Source organism: Salvelinus namaycush, chromosome 31 (assembly GCF_016432855.1).
Source record: "Salvelinus namaycush isolate Seneca chromosome 31, SaNama_1.0, whole genome shotgun sequence".
In the NCBI taxonomy this organism is placed as follows: domain Eukaryota; kingdom Metazoa; phylum Chordata; class Actinopteri; order Salmoniformes; family Salmonidae; genus Salvelinus; species Salvelinus namaycush.
In genome coordinates this window covers 17,861,640-17,882,642 of record NC_052337.1, presented here as the reverse complement: position 1 = coordinate 17,882,642, position 21,003 = coordinate 17,861,640, and the positions used below count along the sequence as shown (strand labels likewise).

Here is a 21,003-nt window from a genome sequence, read left to right as displayed (position 1 = left end):
AAACCAGTGGCTCCCAAGGGCTGCATCCCAGATAAAGGGTTTTACCCAGTTACTAATTTAGCCAAGGGTTTGTGAATGAGGACTTTTTAAGGATTGCGATCCAGCCGTCGTTTAATCAAAGCACGTTTTCTGATCCCACTCTCTTGATATTCACAGAAAAAGGCTGAAGTGCCTTTTCCACTCCATAGAAACAAAGAAGTCTTCTCCTTTCAGGTAAGGCTCGTTCACCAGGCTAATATAATTTCTTTAGCTTGAGTTGGGCTACATAGGTCACAGGTGTTCCCCCCCCCCCTCCTCCCTGCGTGCAGTTTCACTTCAACGTCAGCACAGACGAGCAGCAAGGCCTGTACAACTTCTACTTCCACAACTGCTACAGCAAAGACACTCAGATGGTTAACCCCCTCCGCTTCAGCATTGAAGTGAGTGTGTTTCTTTCACCCTCTTCGTAGTTTTCTTTTGTTGCAAGTTGAAGTTTGTATCTGGTTTATCGGGTGGGATTTTTCCTGATTTGTCAGGAGGACATCATTCCCTATTCGTACGTCATTGAAATGGACCTAGCCCCGTACCAATATCCACTTTTTCCTAATTTTCTATGTTGTCGAAATCACATCCTGAACATTATTTTATAATAAAATGAAACATTATTTTAGCCACACTTGCTTATTTGTGTCTGATTGGTCAAATGTTCAGATTGCTATATCTACTGTATAACCAACATTTGTGATGCTTTCAGATCAGCATCGAGGAGAAGAACCCCAACAGCTTCCTGTCTGCTGGGGAGATCCCCCTGCCCAAGCTCTACATCATCATGTCTATGTTCTTCTTTTTCCTCGGCACACTGTGGTTGCACGTTCTCCGCACTCAGCGGTGAGTTACCCAGGAGGAGGGGGGGGGGGTGTATTGCGGCACAGGAGATGTCAGCACTGTTTTGATAATGGCTGTGCCTTCCTTAACCTCTCTGGGATATGTCAAGCGTCCCACATGGCCAACATCCAGTGAAAATGCAGAGCGCCAAATTCAAATAAATTACTATAAAAATTTAACTTTCATGAAATCACACATGCAATACACCAAATTAAAGCTACACTTGTTGTGAATCCAGCCAACGTGTCAGATTTCAAAAAGGCTTTACGACGAAAGCACACCAAACGATTGTTAGGTCAGTACATAGTCACAGAAAAACACAGCCATTTTTCCAGCCAAAGAGAGGAGTCACAAAAAGCAGAAATAGAGATAAAATTAATCACTAACCTTTGATCTTCATCAGATGACACTCATGTTACACAATACATGTATGTTTTGTTCGATAAAGTTCATATTTATATCCAAAATCTCCGTTTACATCGGCGCGTTACATTCAGTAATGTTTTGCTTCCAAAACATCCAGTGATTTTGCAGAGAGCCACATCAATTTACAGAAATACTCATCATAAATGTTGATGAAAATACAAGTGTTATGCATGGAACTTTAGATAAACTTCTCCTTAATGCAACCGCTGTCAGATTTCAAAAAAGCTTTACCGAAAAAGCACACCATGCAATAATCTGAGTACAGCGCTCAGAGCCCAAACAGATATCCGCCATGTTGTGGAGTCAACAAAGTCAGAAAGAGCATTATAAATATTCACTTACCTTTGATGATCTTAATCAGAATGCACTCGCAGGAATCCCAGTTCCACAATAAATGTTTGATTTGTTTGATAAAGTCCATCATTTAAGTCCAACTACCTCCTTTTTGTTCGCGCGTTTAGTAAACAATCCAAACTGACGACTCGCGGGCAGGTCCAGGCGAAAGTTGACGAAAAGTCATATTACAGCTCGTAGAAACATGTCAAACTAAGTATTGAATCAATCTTTAGGATGTTTTTATCATAAATCTTCAATAATGTTCCAACCGGAGAATTCCTTTGTCTGTAGAATTGCAATGGAACGCAAGCTACCTCTCACGTGAACGCGAGTGACCAGCTCGTGGCACTCTGCCAGACCTCTGACTCATTCAGCTCCCATTCCCCCCTCCTTCACAGTAGAAGCATCAAACAAGGTTCTAAAGACTGTTGACATCTAGTGCAAGCCTTAGGAAGTGCAATATGACCCCATTTCCACTATCTTGGATAGGCAAAGAGTTGAAAAACTACAAACCTCAGATTTCCCACTTCCTGGTTGGATTTCTTCTCAGGTTTTTACCTGCCATATGAGTTCTGTTATACTCACAGATATCATTCAAACAGTTTTAGAAACTTCAGAGTGTTTTCTATCCAAATCTACTAATTATATGCATATTCTAGCTTTTAGGACTGAGTAGCAGGCAGTTTACTCTGGGGACCTTTTTATCCAAGCTACTCAATACTGCCCCCCCGGTCCCAAAGAAGTTAAGACTTGAAGAATAATTAATGACTATTCTATTTGTCCTGATTCAGAGGGGTTGGAAGACACATTTTGGTTGAATGCATTCAGTTGTGCAACTGACTAGGTATCTCACTAATCTGATCAGTCAGCATGCCACAGTGGGCTACCCTTTGTCTCATGTCATGACCTTTTACCTCAGAGTGCTCTGACTGCTCTATGAGCTCCTGAGCAAATGCTGTGGAAATACACTAACTGTAAATTGGTCTAGAAAAGATAATCTGCTAAATTACTAAAACGTAAATGATTAGCGGTGGTCTTGCCTCAGTCACACCTGCATTGTTTTACATTGACCAGTAGAGGGCACCAGATAGCCAACCATTTACCTCCATACCAACGTAATATCATCATACTCTTCAAAATGTTTTAAGGATAACTATTTCCCTTGTTGAGATTAATTATTAATGTAATGGCATGAACCTAACCAATGTTAATTCCCTCTTTTCTCTCTCTCTCTACCCCGTCTCTTGTTCTTTCTCTGGCAGTGCTGATGTCTATAAAATCCACTGGCTCATGACTGCTCTCCCCTTCACCAAGTCTCTATCACTCATCTTCCACGCGGTGAGCACACAGACTACAATCCAAGCCTTGCTGTATTTAACTGCAAAAAAAGGGGGTGCTTCCAAGTTTAGAAGTAAAAATTAAATTAAATCAAATAGAATATAGTTTAGTTTGTCCCCCTTTTTTTACATCAGCTTGAGTCATTAACTGATGTCTGAGACCTTTGTCTTCCAGATTGACTACTACTACATCTCTAACCAGGGCTTCCCCATAGAAGGATGGGCTGTGGTCTACTACATCACTCACCTGTAAGTCTCACCAGTAAAATGGCCTCCTCTGTGTCTCCGCTTCACCTGCACTGAAACTTATCAATGTCGTTTTGTCACTTGGTATGAGCGTGTGTTTCTTCCTGCAGACTGAAGGGGGCACTCTTATTCATCACCATTGCTCTGATAGGGACCGGCTGGGCTTTTGTCAAGCACATCCTCTCAGATAAGGACAAGAAGATCTTCATGATTGTCATTCCACTACAGGTACAATACCATCCATCTAGAACCATCTAACTGTTGAGGCAAGATTACCATTGTACTTGATAACGTCTACAATGACAAGGTAGGCTGATCCTAGATTTGTGCTTAAAGGCATGACTACCATGATGCTGGGTCATATTTATATAGTGACAAGGGATAGGCTGATCTTAGAAATCTTTACCCAAAAAGCATCCTAGTGGGGACTGCAGTGGCACTGATGGGAGCACATGACCTTTGACCCCTCCAGGTGCTGGCCAACGTGGCGTACATCATCTTAGAGTCTACAGAGGAGGGCACCACGGAGTACGGCCTGTGGAAAGAGGTGCTCTTCCTGGTGGACCTGCTGTGCTGCGGCGCCATCCTCTTCCCCGTGGTCTGGTGAGTTCTGAGGTTCTCTATGGGCAGTGTTTCCCCTAGGTTTTGGTTTTTTAGGTGCCCCGCCACAAAGTACCCAGAGACCAGCTGACATCTTTGAAAGAGCGATTATTTTAGATAATGTCTGCTCTCCTCCAGTTTTCCACTTGGTATGACATTTCTCCTTTTCTCACTTGTCCACAGGTCCATCAGACATTTACAAGAGGCCTCATCAACAGATGGGAAAGGTATGCTTCCTTTTCGCTTAAGAAAACGTTCATTTTTGTGAGCCAGTGCTTCTCTGCAGTTGGCCACCTTACTGCGACAGCATATTCAATAACAAGGGCAAGCAGGGAGTTAAAATCTTTCATGTAATGGGACATTTCCACTTAAAATCAACTCCGTCCATGGTCCTACTCCCAACCACAAAGTTTAAAACTGTGGTCTGGAATAGTTTTTCACCCCAGCTATTTTCCTGTTACAACCCAAGTAACCCCTCATAAAAGTTTAAACAATTCTAAAGTCTTTTGAGAAAAAGAACAAAGTATTTTGGAGTGAAATGGTGGTCTGTGAATATTTTAAGGGCAAATCCTGATCTAGGTCATGGGCAGTGTTATTTTTGACTTTCTCCTAAAAGCTTAGTTTTATAGTGAGTGTTTTGCTCTGCTGTAGCTGGATGCTCTCTGACTGACTAACTTATTCATTGCCCTTCACTGTTTGTACTTCACCCTGCATTCCTCATCATAGTCGGTCATAGTTCAGCTTTATTTAAACCATTCATTCATCCCTCCCACACATTCAGACATTGAGGAAAGTTGGGACCCAAGGTGTTGTCGTTGGGGTGGTTCATTTTGAGGTTTATAAGAGCTTTGATTGGTTAAATCTCTGATTGGCTTATGATGGTCAGGAGCTGTGGATGAGCTGTGGATGTGAATGAGAGCCTTTAACTATTTCCATGCCAGGGTTTACATGCTTGTAGTTGCACAGTTCCACACTCTTTTGTTGGTAAACCAATGTCTCGGTAGCTCGCGTGGCTCAGTTGGTAGAGCATGGCGCTTGCAATGCCAGGGTTGTGGGTTTGATTTCCACAGGGGACCAGTACGAACATATGCCGCTGCCAAGTCATATTGCCAAGGAACTTGCTATAGCTCATACAAATGTGAAGGCTCCAGGTTTATTTATTTAATTCAAAAGAAAGATGGATGTGTCAGATGGATGAGTCAGGAGAGAACCAATAGAAGCTTTTTTTATGACGAAGTTAACTGTAGTTTCCTGACTACGTCACCCATCGCCTGCCTGTAGCATGCTGTGCTACCCATAATGCTCTACAACATATTCGGTTTTCTCAGTAAAGATATGCTGAAGCTAACATAAAGGTGTCCCGTCCCCTTGCCAATACACTGCCAAATAGGGTCCTTTTTTTAGCTTTTTGTTCTGTGAGCGTAGTCAGTCGACAGCAATAAGGCCTCTCAAAGCATAGCAGGATACCCTATGGCAGGGGTAGGCAACTCTGTTCCTGGAGTGCCACAGTTACTGCAGGATTTTGTTCCAACTAGGCACCACACCTGGCCAATTGAGCTAATTGATCATTTCAGTGATTGCCTAAATTCAACACACCTAGTCTTCTAGGTTGGTTAAATCAGAAACATGAAGTAACAGGGTTGCCGACCCCTGCCATATGTTCTCACTGCTGACCCCTAAGCGCTTGTCTTTAGAAAACGACACCAGGATCTAATGCCATTGCCTTGGTGTACGAATTGGTTTTCTTTTCTTCCCGAAACGCTTTTTCTTTGTCCAAAAAGTATTACTAAATGGCCTGTTCCTGCTCACCAACATTTCCTCCATATGTGATATATAATATGGTCTAGTGCCTTTCAAACTCAAAGCCAGTTCCATTGCATTTTTTTTATTGATCCCCTCTAATCAGGGACTGCTTTAGACCTGGGATACCAGGTGTGTGCAATTATACTGAACATAAAACGCAACATATAACAATTTTACTGAGTTACAGTTCATATAAGGAAATCAGTCAATTGAAATAATTTCATTGGGCCCTAATCTATGGATTTCACATGACTGACTGGGCCTGGCTCCCCAATTGGAAGGAGTTTTTCCCCACAAAAAGGCTTTATTACAGACAGAAATGTCTGGGTGTCCGGGTGCCTGGTTTCAGATGATCCTGCAGGTGAAGAAGCCGCATGTGGAGGTCCTGGGCTGGCGTGGCTACATATGGTCTGCGTTTGTGAGGCCGGTTGGACGTACTGACATTTCTGTTAAACGGCGTTGGAGGTGGCTTATGGTAGAGAAATTAACATTACATTCTCTGTCAACAGCTCTGGTGGACATTCCTGCAGTCAGCATGCAAATTGCACACTCCCTCAGAACTTGAGACATCTGTGGCATTGTGTGACAAAACTGCACATTTTAGTGACCTATTGTCCCTGATTAAATCATGCTGTTTAATTAGCTTATGATATGTCAGACCTGTCAGTTGGGTGGATTATCTTGGCAAAGGATAAATGCTCACTGACAGAGATTTGAGAGCAATAAGTTTTTTGTGCATATGGAAAATTTCGGGAATATCTTATTTCAGCTCATGAAACATGGGACCAACACTTTACATGTTTGCGTTTTTATAATTTTGTTCAGTTTAATTATCGGGTAGAACAGAAAACCATCACTCCGGAACACTGGCCTATTGTGCTCCCCTTCTCCTTGTTCCATGCAGAAGTTTTTCTATTGAAGTGTTCAGCCACCGCATTAATTCCCGTTCTACTCATGATTAGACCAGGCGAGGAAAGGGGAAAGCACAGCTACCAGGTCTGTTTCATTACTGAAATGTCAGGCCATTTCACATGCATTCAGGTTGGGCTCATCTCATCAGGGCACTGTAACAGACATATATATTTTTTTTTTATAGCACTTGTCAATGAGCTGGCTCTCATGACATTCCTATCATGAATGGGAGCTCATAGAAGGTTCTGTCTGTGTGTGAATAGGGTCAAATGTCTCATTTTGGACAGACTCCATTCCACAGTTTTTAATTGAACAATAAGCAGTAGGATATAGGACAGACCTCACCAAATCCACAGCTGTTACAATCCCCAAGAGATTTGTTTGTGCCATTTTGACTGTAAAGAGGGAGTTCATACCATATATTCTTGGTGTTAGTGTTATAATTCCTAGTTGTTTAACAGATCAAATAGAAATGGGTTGCTGTCTAACCAAAACTACATAGCGTACAATTCAACACGAGAAAAAGTCGATTTTCAGTCAACATTCATGAAGATTTAGGAATCGTGCCTTCAAGTTATTTTTTCTCTCTGAGTGACCTCTTGTAAAATGTAATTGATTGACCAGTTCCAATTCCACGTGGTTGCTCCTTAAAGTCAATGAACAGCCCATAGAGATAATGGAGTAACTATTCCAAATGAACGAGTTCCATGCAGCTAATTGAGTTTTGTTTCCTCCTCAGTGCACCTGTATCAACTCCCTTAACGCTTCGTTATTTAGTGTCAAAATTGTGTGTGCACGCGCGCACGTTTGTGTACAGTATGTGTGGTACATATGATTTATTCATCAGAGCAGACGTTATCACACAGAGCCACATGAATGTCTGTATGTCTACCTCGTCTGCTAGAAAGCGCAGGAGTCTTTTTATAAATGTTTTAGGGTTGAATAACCTAGTGTAGCTTCAGAAGTCTGTCTCTATGGGTAGGTAACCACCATAGGCTGAGTAGATTATGGCACAAAGCGTTAAAATTCCTCGATTCCACAGTAGGTTGTTACCACACTTCCATAATTGCTCACCTGGTTTCAAAGTGGCCTGTTTTATCCTAACTAGGCCACAGTAAGATCCACACTTGATGCTTACTGTCCCCTTTTTGAAGTCCCACTTCTGTGGAGGAAGTTGTACAGTGTGAGAATGATAAATGACTGTACAAGTCGCCCTCCATTTCTTTCCCCTCGGGTCACATTTCTGTTGGAAGGGGTTCAGATTGCATCAAGGCACTTTTCAGCGTTATTACATCCAACACAGCCTTCTCTGATGGGCCTTTTTAGCCTTCTACGGATTTATATCGGGCCAAACATCTTGGATCACTTGCTTTTTGAATCATCATGCAAAACTCCTCAAATTAGAACTACCCCTAACCTTTACCCGTCTGATTCATTCAATGTTCTTTTTTAGAGGTGTTTTAATAAAAAGTGTCTCATACTCTACTTATAGAAAACCTTTTTCTTCATCTCCTAACTGCTCTAAAATGTGTCTCAAATGAGCCATGTTTATTTTTGGAGGGAGCTGACAGATGTGTGTGTTACTAAAAAGCTCTCACAGGTCTTTGCTATCTTACTAATGAATGTCATTTTTTTGCAGCTGCCATCAACCTTGCCCAGTTGAAGCTCTTCAGGCACTACTATGTGATGGTAAGGTTCCTCTTTTCATGCTCTTCAGACACTCTCTCTCCTCACACACAGCTCCATCAATACACACTGCAGGTGTGACGATAGGCCACACACACACACTTGCTTGCACACACCAATGCATACACACAGCCACATGCACGCCTTTTAAATGGAAACAAACCAAGCATTGTGTCTACGTCTGTCTGTACGGAACTCCCTAAAAACACTCCTTCAACACAAGTGTCTTTTCGTAGCAGGTTTGGAGAGCATTTTCGCTATAACCCCGCTACGTTAATTATCCTGACCTGCTAGGAAAAGTGGTAGCTGTATTGAAGTGGCGTGTTTTTAGGGAGTCTGTACAGTATATGTGTGCACGTGTCTTACTTCATCTTTCATTCATTCCACTTCGGTGGAGTAATTACATCTCCCTCTTTGTATTAATTGAATCGTGAATAGCCACGTATGAAACCCCTCCATAAAGATATTACAGCTGTTGAGGTGTCTCGCTCTCTGACATTCTGTTTTTTATTTCTTTATCTGTCTTGTTGGTGTTTAAAATGTTCATCTCTTATTGTAATGTCCACTCTGCAGACCAAATGGGTTGCGCTTTAGTTTTCTCGCTTTCTCCCCCTTCTCTCTCTGTTGTATCGGCGTTCATATTGTCAGCCAATGCCAATCTTCCTGATTATGCCTTGTAAATGTGTTTTTCTTTCTGTTTCCCCATTTGCCTGTCTCTCTCGCTCTCTAAAAAGTGTGACTGAAAAGAAGGATGCTCCGGTTTCTTGTTTATATCTGTGTTCAGAAAATTGTTTAGCATTTATCTAATGTCTGTATTTCTCTCTCTCCTTCAGATTGTATGCTATATTTATTTCACCCGTATAATCGCAATTCTCATCAAGTTCATTGTTCCCTTTCAGTGGAAGTGGCTGTACCAGGTGGGTGTCCACCTATGTTTTGTTTAACGGTAAAATAATACTATATATATACACAGTAGTCCAAGTTAAATACTTTAACAGTATGTTAATCCTTAGTAAAACCAGTTTTGATTGAAAGAAAACATTTGATCCATTTTGAAAGGCTTTAATTTTTTTTACAATGTACTGACACAATTTTTCTTTCTACCCATGTCTCTTTCTTGATCTCTCTCCTTGTCTTCAGCTATTGGATGAGCTGGCCACGCTGGCATTCTTCTTCCTGACGGGCCATAAGTTCCGCCCGGCCTCCTACAACCCCTACCTGCTGCTCTCTGTGGAGGACGATGTGGAGATGGAGGAAGTGTGAGTCTGATTAGCACCAAATCATTATCACGCACAAATCAGCATCTTGGAACGTATAGTCAGAAGTTATAGTCAAAGCTCAGACAAAATGTGACCGACAGCCTCGATTCGGTCTTATGTAGCAAACTTTGAAATTGTGTTTTTTTACATTGGATAAAAGTAGGGACTCTTGAAAATGGTATATCATACACTGCAGTTGAGGATGAAATGGAAATAAAATTCTGCTTTGAAAGTTGATAAACTTATAACCCCCACTTTTGAGAAAATGGGCCTTGAATGGGACATCTACTGGAAAGCTCTTTGTTTTATCCCCACCCATCTCTTTAAGGATTCACATGAGGCCATGTGCTAAACGTGGAGTATGGTAGTGTACAACCAAAGATTTCAAGATTAAAGGCTGGTTTATATTTATTCTATCGACATGTCTGTATACAGGGGTCGCAGTGACATCATGAATTTAGTATATGTCAATCTACCAAACCAGGCAACTAAAAGCTACTTTCTAAACAATGTTGTTTTTTTTAGCTTGTTAGGTGTAAAGGGCAGAGTGAAATGGTTACTTGCATAGTGGAGTCATTTGTTTAGATAGCTAAACAGTGAACTTTAATCCCAACACATAATGTTACTGCATTAATCTACAGGTAGCTAAAGCTAACCAACTAGCTTGGGTCAATGTTAGGTAGCTAGCTAACTAGCAATGCAAATGGATCTGAGATGCAAATAACATTACTACACAGATCATACACGTAACGTTAGCTAGCGAGCCAGCCAGCTAACATTGGCTAGCCAGCTAACTGTACACTTTAACTTGCAATGGAGACGACTTTCAGACAAAATTAGAAACGTATAATATCCGAAAATGTATCTAGCTAGATTCTTACCCATATACATGGATGAATGCTTATTCCTCTCTGTCACAGATGCCATGGTTGCCCTTAGTTTGAAAATGTAATCCAGACAGGTATTTTATACAACAGTCTTCTGTGTTCTCTTTTCGACTCCCTCCGCATTTGCAATCAAACGCCTGGATTTTCTCCATCTCGTTAGGTATCATACTCTGCTTCCACCGGGCATTCCAATGATTTCAAAACTTGGTTCTCCAGAAAGTGGAGAGCCTTAGCAACACTTGTGCAGTTCTTCATGATATCTTTCAAAAAAGCTGCTTTAGAAGGGATTACCTACACATACTGAGAAGCTCCTGTTATAGACAGAAGCATGCTACATGGCAGACCAAATCGAACTAATCTCTCATGTCCAGCCCATCCATTATCTCAGCCAATCATGACTAGTGGGAAGGTCCTTTCTTTTTCTGTGGCTAAACCAACTAGGCTTATAATTTAACAATTTTATTAGTATTTACAGATGGCATACAAGTTTGTTTTTAAGGCACATGTAAGTTTCCATGTTCCAGAAGGCATTTCTGCCAAAAAACGCATATTGATCAAATAAATAACTTTCAAATGCCTCAACCTGTGAAGTAGTGACTCGCGACATATGCCTGGTTTCCTGAAACGAGTCACACATGGCTATGGCTTTTGTCTCGAATTCGTCACTACAGGTCCAGGAGTATTGTATGCTTTTTCACACTGCTGAGCCGAATCAAGTGAGTCAAGTTGTACTGGTCTGGCCTGGTTATGCATCTACCATAGGGGCTCTATTCATGCTGGAAAGGACAATGTGAACAAAAAAATATCAGCGGTATGGGTTGGCATGATGGTGTCAAAATAGAACCCTCACTTACTGTAAACCAGGCACCTCACTTTTTTCTACTTCCTCTATCCTTCCTCGCCGTTGTGGCCCACATGAAAAGCTGTGTCAATTTTGTCGCCTCCCCCTGTTGTTCTTAAGTGTTACCCCTCCCAATATGGTCTGGTCGGAGGACAGCTGTGTGCCTTCTCCCTGTCAGCCTAGGTGTGCCACCTGTTCAACGCAGAAAGTTCTACCAAGGCCCCTGTGGCACCCGATGGGAGGAACCCAGTTAAAGTGGAAGTGACAGCATTTTAGTAACATGAAATCTTATTAAAATCTGTTCATATAGACTCCCAGCAAGAATTACATTTTTATTTTATTTTTACATTTTCTGACAAGCGAGTACATAGTTGAGCAAGGCAGTTAACCCACTGTTCCCTGGGCGCCGAAGACGTGGATGTCGATTATGGCAGCCCCCCTCACCTCTCTGATTCAGAGGGGTTGGGTTAAATGCGGAAGACACATTTCAGTTGAATGCATTCAGTTGTACAACTGACCGTTTAGATATGGTCATTTTTTGTAAATTCATAGAATGTTTGGGAAGGATGTATAGTAAGGCATTCGTGAAAATTCGAAGCCATATATTGGGAAAGCGGCCGTGCGTTTGAACAATTAATAGACACTGCAGTAAATCTGTGTTCAGGACCGGAGTCTACACAGACCGGTGCGCCATAGCCACAGAGCTACAGTAGGCCTATATGCAATGAAGCGTTTTGCCACACAGGCCTGCCATCATTCACCTTGAACTGGATTGTCTGTTTACAGGCAGAAGCAACAGCGCGACTGTAAATCTTTAGAAAACATTCGCCAAAAGCCACAAAATATTACCTGAATGGATTTCTGCAAATATGTAAATATCATAGGAGTCTTACAATTGGGAACATCACTATCCTATTTATTTATTTAATTAATTAATTTAACCTTTAATAGGCAAGTCACTTAAGAACAAATTCTTATTTACAATGACGGCCAAACCCAGACAACGCTGGGCCAATTGTGCATTGCCCTATGGGACTTCCAATCACGGCCGGATGTAATGCAGCCTGAATTCGAATCAGGGACTCTAGTGACGCCTTTTGCACTGAGATGCAGTGCCGTAAACCGCTGCGCCACTCGGGAGCCTATTGATCAAACAACCATGAAAAGTTAGGCTAGCTGCCTATTCACATCAACAAGATCAACAACTAATGCTAGCCAGAGCGAGATGAGCTAAGATCAAACGTTAGATAAACCCTCTCAACCTTCAGCTAGTTAGCTGTCAAAATGGCACTGATGATGGGGACTAGTAGTCTGCTCGTCCTTCTGCAGCTTGCCTGCCAATGCATGCTTGTCCCAACCCATGTTTTGACAACTGAATGGGAACTTCCCTGCCCGCTTATTTGATCGATGCCAAATACATTTGATTGACAACTAAGAGATATGCTAACTGTGGATAAGTCGTTCAAGTTCAGCATAGCAAGCTAGCTAGCAAAGCGATTTAACATTTCTTGCTAGCTAACCAAATAACACCTGCAGCATCTGTAGCCAATAAAAAACGATGAGGGGATAAAGTCGGTCACTCACCCACTCCTCCTATGACATGACATCTTCCCAGCAGCTAGCTAGCTAACGTTAGGCTCCAGCTTTTTAGCTAGCCAGGGTTGTCAAACTCAACCATTTAAAAAATATTTTAAAAAACACACTGAAATTGCGGGACAGACAGCCTATACTTATCAGCCTATACTTAAATACTTATTTTCCACCATAATTTGCAAATAAATTCATTAAAAATCCTACAATGTGATTTTCTGGAATTTCTTTTCTCATTTTGTCTGTCATAGTTGAAGTGTACCTATGATGAAAATTACAGGCCTCTCTCATCTTTTTAAGTGGGAGAACTTGCACAATTGGTGGCTGACTAAATACTTTTTTGCCCCACTGTATATTATGATTGTCTGTTTCTTTCATATCTGCAAAGTAGTTAAAACGCTGTCAGTTCCACTTTAAAAGGAACATGGATATTTGGTGCGCCAACCTACATACAGTACACCAGCAGACCTGCTTCCATTCACCTTGTCTACCGTCTTCTTATTTTAGACGCTTTTATCATTTTTTTTTACTCAATCTGTTTTTAGAGTGTCAGTATGTCGACGTCCCTGAGATACTTAATCAATGTCCTCCCGAGCTTTCATCCTCCCCTCCCTCTCCAATTCTCTCTCTCTTCATCCCTCCATCCAGGTCACAATGGAGCCTGCCGCACTTGTCCTCATCCCTTGTTCCACCTCTCTCCAGGCTCTTCTACCCGTTTTCTCTCCTTTTTTTGTTGTTCATTATATCCAAAGTGTAGCTGGTGGCACCATGTGTCCTTGTTCCCTGTTCTCTCTCTACCTCCCTCTGTGTAGACTGTTGTATCTCACCCAAAGGGGCCAAATAGTATTTTGGAAACACTTCCCAGAACCAGCTGTATTTATGAATTATATATGCTGAACAAAAATATAAACGCAACATGCAGCAATTTCAAAGATTTTACTGAGTTAGTTCATATAAGGAAATCAGTCAATTGAAATAAATTAATTCATCTCTAATCTATGGATTTCACATGACTGGCAATACAGATATGCATTTGTTGGTCACAGATACTTAAACAAAAAGTAGGTGCGTGGATCAGAAGGACTAGTCAGTAGTCAACACCATTTGCCTCATGCAGCGCGACACATCTCCTTCGCATAGAGTTGATCAAGCTGTTGATTGTGGCCTGTGGAATGTTGTCCCACTCCTCTTCAATGGCTGTGCAAAGTTTCTGGATATTGTCAGGAACTGGAACATGCTGTCGATCCAGAGCATCCCAAATATGCTCAATGGTTGACATGTCTGGTGAGTATGCAGGCCATGGAATAACTGGGACATTTTCAGGAATTTTGTACAGGTCCTTGCGACATGGGGCCATGCATTATCATGCTAAAACATCAGGTGATGGCGGTGGATGAATGGCACTACAATGGGCCTCAGGATCTCGTCACGGTATCTCTGTGCATTCAAATTGTCATCGATTAAATGCAATTGTGTTCGTTGTCCATATCTTATGCCTGCCCATACCATAACCCCACCGCCACCGTGGGGCATTCTGTTCACAACTTTGACATCAGCAAACCGCTCACCCACACAACGCCATCTGTGCGGTACAGTTGAAATCGGGATTAATCCGTGAAGAGCAGACTTCTCCAACATGCCAGTGGCCATCGAAGGTGAGCATTTGCCCACTGAAGTCAGTTATGACGCCAGACTGCAGTCAGGTCAAGACTCTGGTGAGGACAACGAGCACACAGATGAGCTTCCCTGAGACTGTTATGACAGTTTGTGCAGAAATTCTTCGGTTGTGCAAACCCAGTTTCATTAGCTGTCCGGGAGGCTGGTCTCAGACGATCCCGCAGGAGAAGAAGCCGGATGTGGTTACACCTGGTTTGTGGTAATGAGGTTGGTTGGACGTACTGACATATTCTCTAAAACGATGTTTGAGGCAGCTTATGGTAGCGAAATGAACATTCATTTCTCTGGCAATAGCTCCGGTGGACATTCCTGCAGTCAGCATGCCAATTGCACGCTTCCTCAACTTGAGACTTCTGTGGCATTGTGTTGTGAGGCAAAACTACACATTTTAGAGTGGCCTTTTATTGTTCACAGCACAAGGTGCATCTGTGTAAAGATCATGCTATTTAATCAGCTTCTTGGTTTATCTTTGCAAAGGAGAAATGCACAGAAATGCCTGCACACACAACTGTAGCTCTCCTAGGAAGAAATTTGATCATTTTTGATTTAGGGCCTGAATATTCTTGGTAACCCAAAACAAAAAGTGTATGTAATTTGGTCAGATGCTCAATTATTTAAGCAAGTTCAAAAATATATTAAGCACCTCCCTTAAATGGAAACTCTGCAAGTCTAGGGACCCAATGTTCTTTCCCCTTTCCGAAATTCGAAAGATGTGAGCACCTGCGAAATTGTGATTTGTCAACAAAATGATTCGCAACAAAAAGATCTGCGTACTAGACCAAAGTTCCTTGTTAGTTGTCGTATCCCACAGTCTGTTGACAGTCGCTGCTATCATTTATGTTAGGTTCATCTGTCCACGAGAAAATAGGGCCTGAATGCCAGGAGTTGGCTGGGTGGAATAATGAGCCAATAGCACACCTAGCAAGACTGCTACAGCAATGGAGCGCGACAAAGGTTCAACTATTTGGGGCGAGGAGCAGGAGTGCCAGGTGCAGCTGGTTAACTGGGTCTAGGCTGCGCCGTCCTCCCTCTCCCCCTCCCTCTCCTGTCCGGCTTCTAGCGTCCTGCTCTCCTCCCGCCGGCCTGGATGCCCAGAATTGGGTCGCTCGCCTGGGGAGCTGGCACCAGACCCACAGACCAGGAGCTAAAGGGGGAGTGGACACACACAAGTGTACAGTAATGACTTTAAACTCAGGGGCGTATAATACAAACATACAGACTCACCTGTACACAAAAAACAAATCCAATGCCTGTTGTCATGCATGCCAAACTGTGTTCAAATACATACTGTAGCATACACACACAAACACAGACTCGGGCTTCACATTTTCTACACACTTCTTTCCCCCTGTTTATTCCTGACGGGCGGGGCTTCAGTGGATGTTCTGAATAGAAGTGTGGTATATAGTTGACTCAGCTGCCGGGTTTACGAAGATGTCTTCTCTTCCAAGCTGTTATTGAACATAATGAGGTGGTGGTGGTTGCTTTTGAAATGTCTTTCTTGGCCTTGCGTTATTGATTATTCCAGCCACAACTCTTAACTCACATTCAATACATCATACATCTAGTCAGTCCCAGTACACATGTTTACTGAGGCAAGTCAAGAAAATATGGCTTTTGCGTTCTCAAGAGGACTTTAAATATATATTTTTTTCATGAAATGAAATGGAGGCCTGTATTCTTAAAGCCTCTCAGAGTATGAGTGGTTAAGGTCCCCTCTGTCCATTCATCATAATCTACAGGCAAAACTGATCCTAGATCAACACTCCTCCGAGAGGCTTTATAAATATGGGCCCAGGTAATGTGCCTTGATTCTCTGTCTGGAGGTCAGGAACTTCCCTACAACTATTTTGTTATATGCATGACCTAGTCTGTAACTGTTTTTTCTAGTGGCTTATCGAAGTGCATTAAACTAAGATGGGAGAAACAACCAAAGTATGTGATCAGAGTAAAATACACTATGTTGCCATGGGTTATGCCTAACTGTGGGATCTCATGTGGTGTCCCTCAAGGCTCTATTTTAAGCCCCATTCTATAAATAATCTACATGCTCTCTCTTGTCCTCCTGATTTAACCCTCCTGTTGTTTGTTTCATGTTAATGAATTCTGTGTTCCCGGTCCAAAATGACCGCCCCATTATAGCTGATTCTAAATCCATAATAATACATATATTATCACCTAATGTTAGATCTTTTTGTCAACTTAAGTTATTGTGAACATTACAAGTTTTTAACTTCTATTTGCTATTTATAGCCTGTAGGTCTCATTGACCTGAGTTCATACAACTCGTTTTTGAGTTTAAAAAAAAGCACAATGTATGGATTATTTTGACTATAACAAATACTCAGATGAAACCTATTGTGCTATTTATTACATACTACTTTGTGTCAAAGTTTAACAAGGACTCTCCTCACCAGTGTCATGATCAAAGATATGATCAAGATCCTCACATACAGTATGTCGTTTGGTCATTATGCTGCCACAGAATGAATTGTGAACAAGGCCTTAAAAATGCTTTATATACTGTACAAGAGCTGCGAGAAAAGTTGGATATATTATTGAAACAATGTTGCGATTGTTTGTGAGAATGCCAACAGGTGTTGTTCCCATGGGGGGAAAGATTCTATTGAGGAAAGGTTCCCGTGGGGGTTGCCATGGAAGCCAAGAAGGGGAGTGAGGTGTGTGTGAGCTCAAACACATGCATGTGGGTGTCTGGGAGATCAAGTGTGTCCATCTGATGAATGTGCCTGAACTCAATTTTATACACTAATTGTAGTCTCACCCATTCACTTCTAATTACTGGTCATTTTTGACCGGGAACACCACAACTGTAAAAAAGTTAAATAAGACACCCGAAATGTAATGAAAATCATCAAAATGTATTTTGTATGTTCAGATGTCCTGTGTGGACAAAGTCATGGAACCTTATGACAATCAGATTAAATTAACTACATTTTGCAGAGAGAACTTGTAAATCGGTCCAATTTGACCAGAACACAGCAGGTGGGTTAAAAATAATGGTGTTCACTTCTAATGTTAGACTGACGACACACAGATCTACATCAAAACAGACCTGGACACCCTCGTGTACATAAAGAATCCCACACTGGAGGACTATATACAATCTGTATTTATACTATACCATTTAAATACATACACTAAGTGTTAGGGACATTTTCAAAGTGGGACCACACACAGTATGAATTAAACATGGGCTGTATGTTTGTGGAGCAGCCTGAGGAGGCTTTCAAAGAAAGTGGAACATTCTGAATATTTCAAAAATTCCTTCGGGTTCTTTAGATGGTACTCCCATTTTGTGTGCTTGAGGCAGGTATTTGGTCAAACTCTACATAGAGGTAAGCCTTGATTTGGATGCCTAGATGGGTTTTTTTTCTTCATATATATCTCGCAACTGGCGTACCTGGTTAAATATATATATATATATATTTCACCTTTATTTAACCAGGTACGCCAGTTGAAAACACGTTCTCATTTACAACTGCGACCTGGCCAAGATAAAGCAAAGCAGTGCGACAAAAACAGTTACACATGGGATAAACAAACGTACATTCAATAACACAATAGAAAAATCTGTATACAGTGTGTGCTAAGGAGGTAATGCAATAAATAGGCCAATAGTGGCGAAGTAATTACAATTTAGCTATTTACACTGGAGTGATATGTGCAGATGAGGATGTGCAAGTAGAAATACTAGTGTGCAAAAGAGCAGAAAAACAAATATGGGGATGAGGTAGGTAGTTGGTTGGATGGGCTATTTACAGATGGGCTGTGTACAGCTGCAGCGATCGGTAAGCTGCTCTGACAGCTGACGCTTAAAGTTCGTGAGGGAGATATGTCTCCAATTTCAGTGTTTTGTTTTTGTTTTTTGCAATTCGTTCCAGTCGTTGGCAGCAGAGAACTAGAAGGAAAGGCGGCCAAATGAGGTGTTTGGGGATGACCAGTGAAATATACCTGCTGGAGCGTGTGCTTCGGGTGGGTGTTGCTATGGTGACCAGCGAGCTGAGATAAGGCGGAGCTTTACCTTGCAAAGACTTATAGATGACCTGGAGCCAGTGAGTTTGGCGACGAATATGTAGCGAGGACCAGCCAACGAGAGCATACAGGTCGCAGTGGTGGGTAGTATATGGGGCTTTGGTGACAAAACGGATGGCACTGTGATAGATTGCATCCAATTTGCTGAGTAGAGTGTTGGAGGCTATTTTGTAAATGACATCGCCGAAGTCAAGGATCCGTAGGATGGTCAGTTTTACGAGGGTGTTTCGGAGCATGAGTGAAGGCTTTGTTGCGAAATAGGAAGCTAATTTTAGATTTAACTTTGGATTGGAGATGCTTAATGTGAGTCTGGAAGGAGAGTTTACAGTCTAGCCAGACACCTAGGTATTTATAGTTGTCCACATATTCTAAGTCCGAACCGTCCAGAGTAGAGATGCTAGTCGGGCGGGCAGGTGCGGGCAGTGATCGGTTGAAGAGCCTGCATTTCATTTTACTAGCAATTAAGAGCAGTTGGAGGCCACGGAAGGAGTGTTGTATGGTGTTGAAGCTCGTTTGGAGGTTTGTTAACACAGTGTCCAAAGAAGGGCCAGATATATATAGAATAGTGTCGTCTGCGTAGAGGTGGATCAAAGAATCACCCGCAGCAAGAGCGACATTGATTATATATAGAGAAAAGAGTCGGCCCGAGAATTGAACCCTGTGGCACCCCCATACAGACTGCCAGCGTTCCAGACAACAGGCCCTCCGATTTGACACACTGAACTCTATTTGAGAAGTAGTTAGTGAACCAGGCGAGGCAGTCATTAGAGAAACCAAGGCTGTTGAGTCTGCCAATAAGAATACGGTGATTGATTATCTTATTAAACAAACTTATTAAATGTCAACTGTCTGCAACATGCAGCTGTTTCTTATTCTGGTTGGGTGGCTAGGGATGGCTAATAAACCTAGTTAATTGGGTAATTTAATGGTCTGGGGCCAGTTTATCATAGTACTTCATCCAAATCCAATGGTCCTGGCCCCTGAGCTGCCCGGGTGAGGGACTATCCAAAGGAAGTTAGACCAACGTTTCAAGATGCTTGTTCCATCTGGAGGTTTTCAGGGTTTACATTTTTTATTTATAAAAAAAAATATTTTTGGGACTAAATCCTATGCCTTTTTTTGCTGCCTCCTCAGAATAACGACCTCAACGGCGATGGGGGATGGAGTGAAGAAAGTGAAGAGGAGTGCAAATGGACCGACGGAAGAGCGGGAGAGCATGGCCTGATGGGAGATGTAGTACCCCAGCTCAGCCAAATACAGCGTCTCTGGACTATGTGGCCACAAGTGTGGTGACGGACACTCATTGCCCAGACATGAATTCTTAACCCACTTCACTTGAGTGTGGGTAGCAGCCCAATATTAACAGGGGAACCCCCAACTATGGTTTAACAATGGGGGTTCTAACTGTATGTGTATGTTAATGTATATCAATGAAATGACCCTCTGAATCAGAATTCCCTTTGATGTTAGAGTGAAGGAAATGTGGGGACTCCAAGTAACTAAGTCCACAATTCCTTGTCTGTTTTAATTGATACACTGAGGCTGCTGTGCTTGGTAATTATTTATCTTTGTTATTTATTTATTTTCTAATGTACATGCAGCATGATATCTCCTGTGACTCGCTATCTGCCACACACACACAACCAGATACATTCTGATGAGGAGACAATGTCAAAAGCCAGTGGTAAAGAACAAACACTGTATATTTATTTATCCCTTCTTGCAAACCATAAAGTGGAAAAACTTAAGTTATAGTTTTAATGAAATATAGCATCTCACATAAACTGACAGATCTCTTTTCTATTCACCTAAGTTATTTGTGTTGTGCATCAGATTACTGCTGTTTTCCCTATTCTTCCTTAATTTGTGGTGCTTCATCTGCAGTGGAGTGGTACTGTGACTTATGCTTGTGAGATGCTTACAGATGCCCATTTGGGTCAAGGTTCCCTGCCTCGTGTGAGTCTAGCTTGTGGGTTGCAATTTGTTTTGTCAGCAAGTCATTTTCAGGGAAAAATCCATTGGCCTGTCAAGTTTTATTTTTGGTAGCAATGAAACTTGTCTAACTCCTTGAGAAACTGAGACGCCATATAGAATATACAATATCTTGATGTACTTTTACTTCTCCATATACCAACCATATGGTCAGAGGTGACTGATAAATGTATGTATTTAAAGTCAGTATGGCCAAAGCAGAAGACCACATCTTCAGTGGTGGAGAGGGGTATACTGACCGATGATGCCATTATTTGTTGATCAAGATGTTGGTATAATGTCTATATTTTGTTCATATAACAGTAATGCAAAACACATTGGCCTCCAGACCAGAAAGCAATGGGAGATAGATAATTATGTTTGCTGATGTTTGATGTTGCACATAAGCTGTGTTTGTTTAAAGACTCCATATATCGTTAAATTACAAAAGGAGATGAACAACCATGTAAATACTTTATCCTCTGTTCATAAAGGCTTTTTTGATCCTCAATTGA

General features: G+C 41.8%; 1 protein-coding gene across 2 annotated transcripts in view; it reads left to right on the top strand.

Annotated features, from left to right (window-relative positions):
- gpr107 (G protein-coupled receptor 107) overlaps nucleotides 1–21,003 on the top strand; it is a 25,698-nt gene extending 4,695 nt beyond the window's left edge. Inside the window, exons 7-18 of one of the 2 annotated variants that reach the window (XM_038970580.1) lie at nucleotides 157–213; nucleotides 309–419; nucleotides 734–867; nucleotides 2,889–2,964; nucleotides 3,139–3,212; nucleotides 3,320–3,437; nucleotides 3,682–3,812; nucleotides 3,993–4,036; nucleotides 8,164–8,213; nucleotides 9,044–9,127; nucleotides 9,351–9,469; nucleotides 19,652–21,003. In XM_038970580.1, the coding sequence (XP_038826508.1) occupies nucleotides 157–213; nucleotides 309–419; nucleotides 734–867; nucleotides 2,889–2,964; nucleotides 3,139–3,212; nucleotides 3,320–3,437; nucleotides 3,682–3,812; nucleotides 3,993–4,036; nucleotides 8,164–8,213; nucleotides 9,044–9,127; nucleotides 9,351–9,469; nucleotides 19,652–19,742 (1,089 nt within the window). In that variant the 3' untranslated portion in view covers nucleotides 19,743–21,003. The remainder of the gene's footprint in view (nucleotides 1–156; nucleotides 214–308; nucleotides 420–733; nucleotides 868–2,888; nucleotides 2,965–3,138; nucleotides 3,213–3,319; nucleotides 3,438–3,681; nucleotides 3,813–3,992; nucleotides 4,037–8,163; nucleotides 8,214–9,043; nucleotides 9,128–9,350; nucleotides 9,470–19,651) is intronic. The other variant, XM_038970581.1, reaches the window with a different exon arrangement.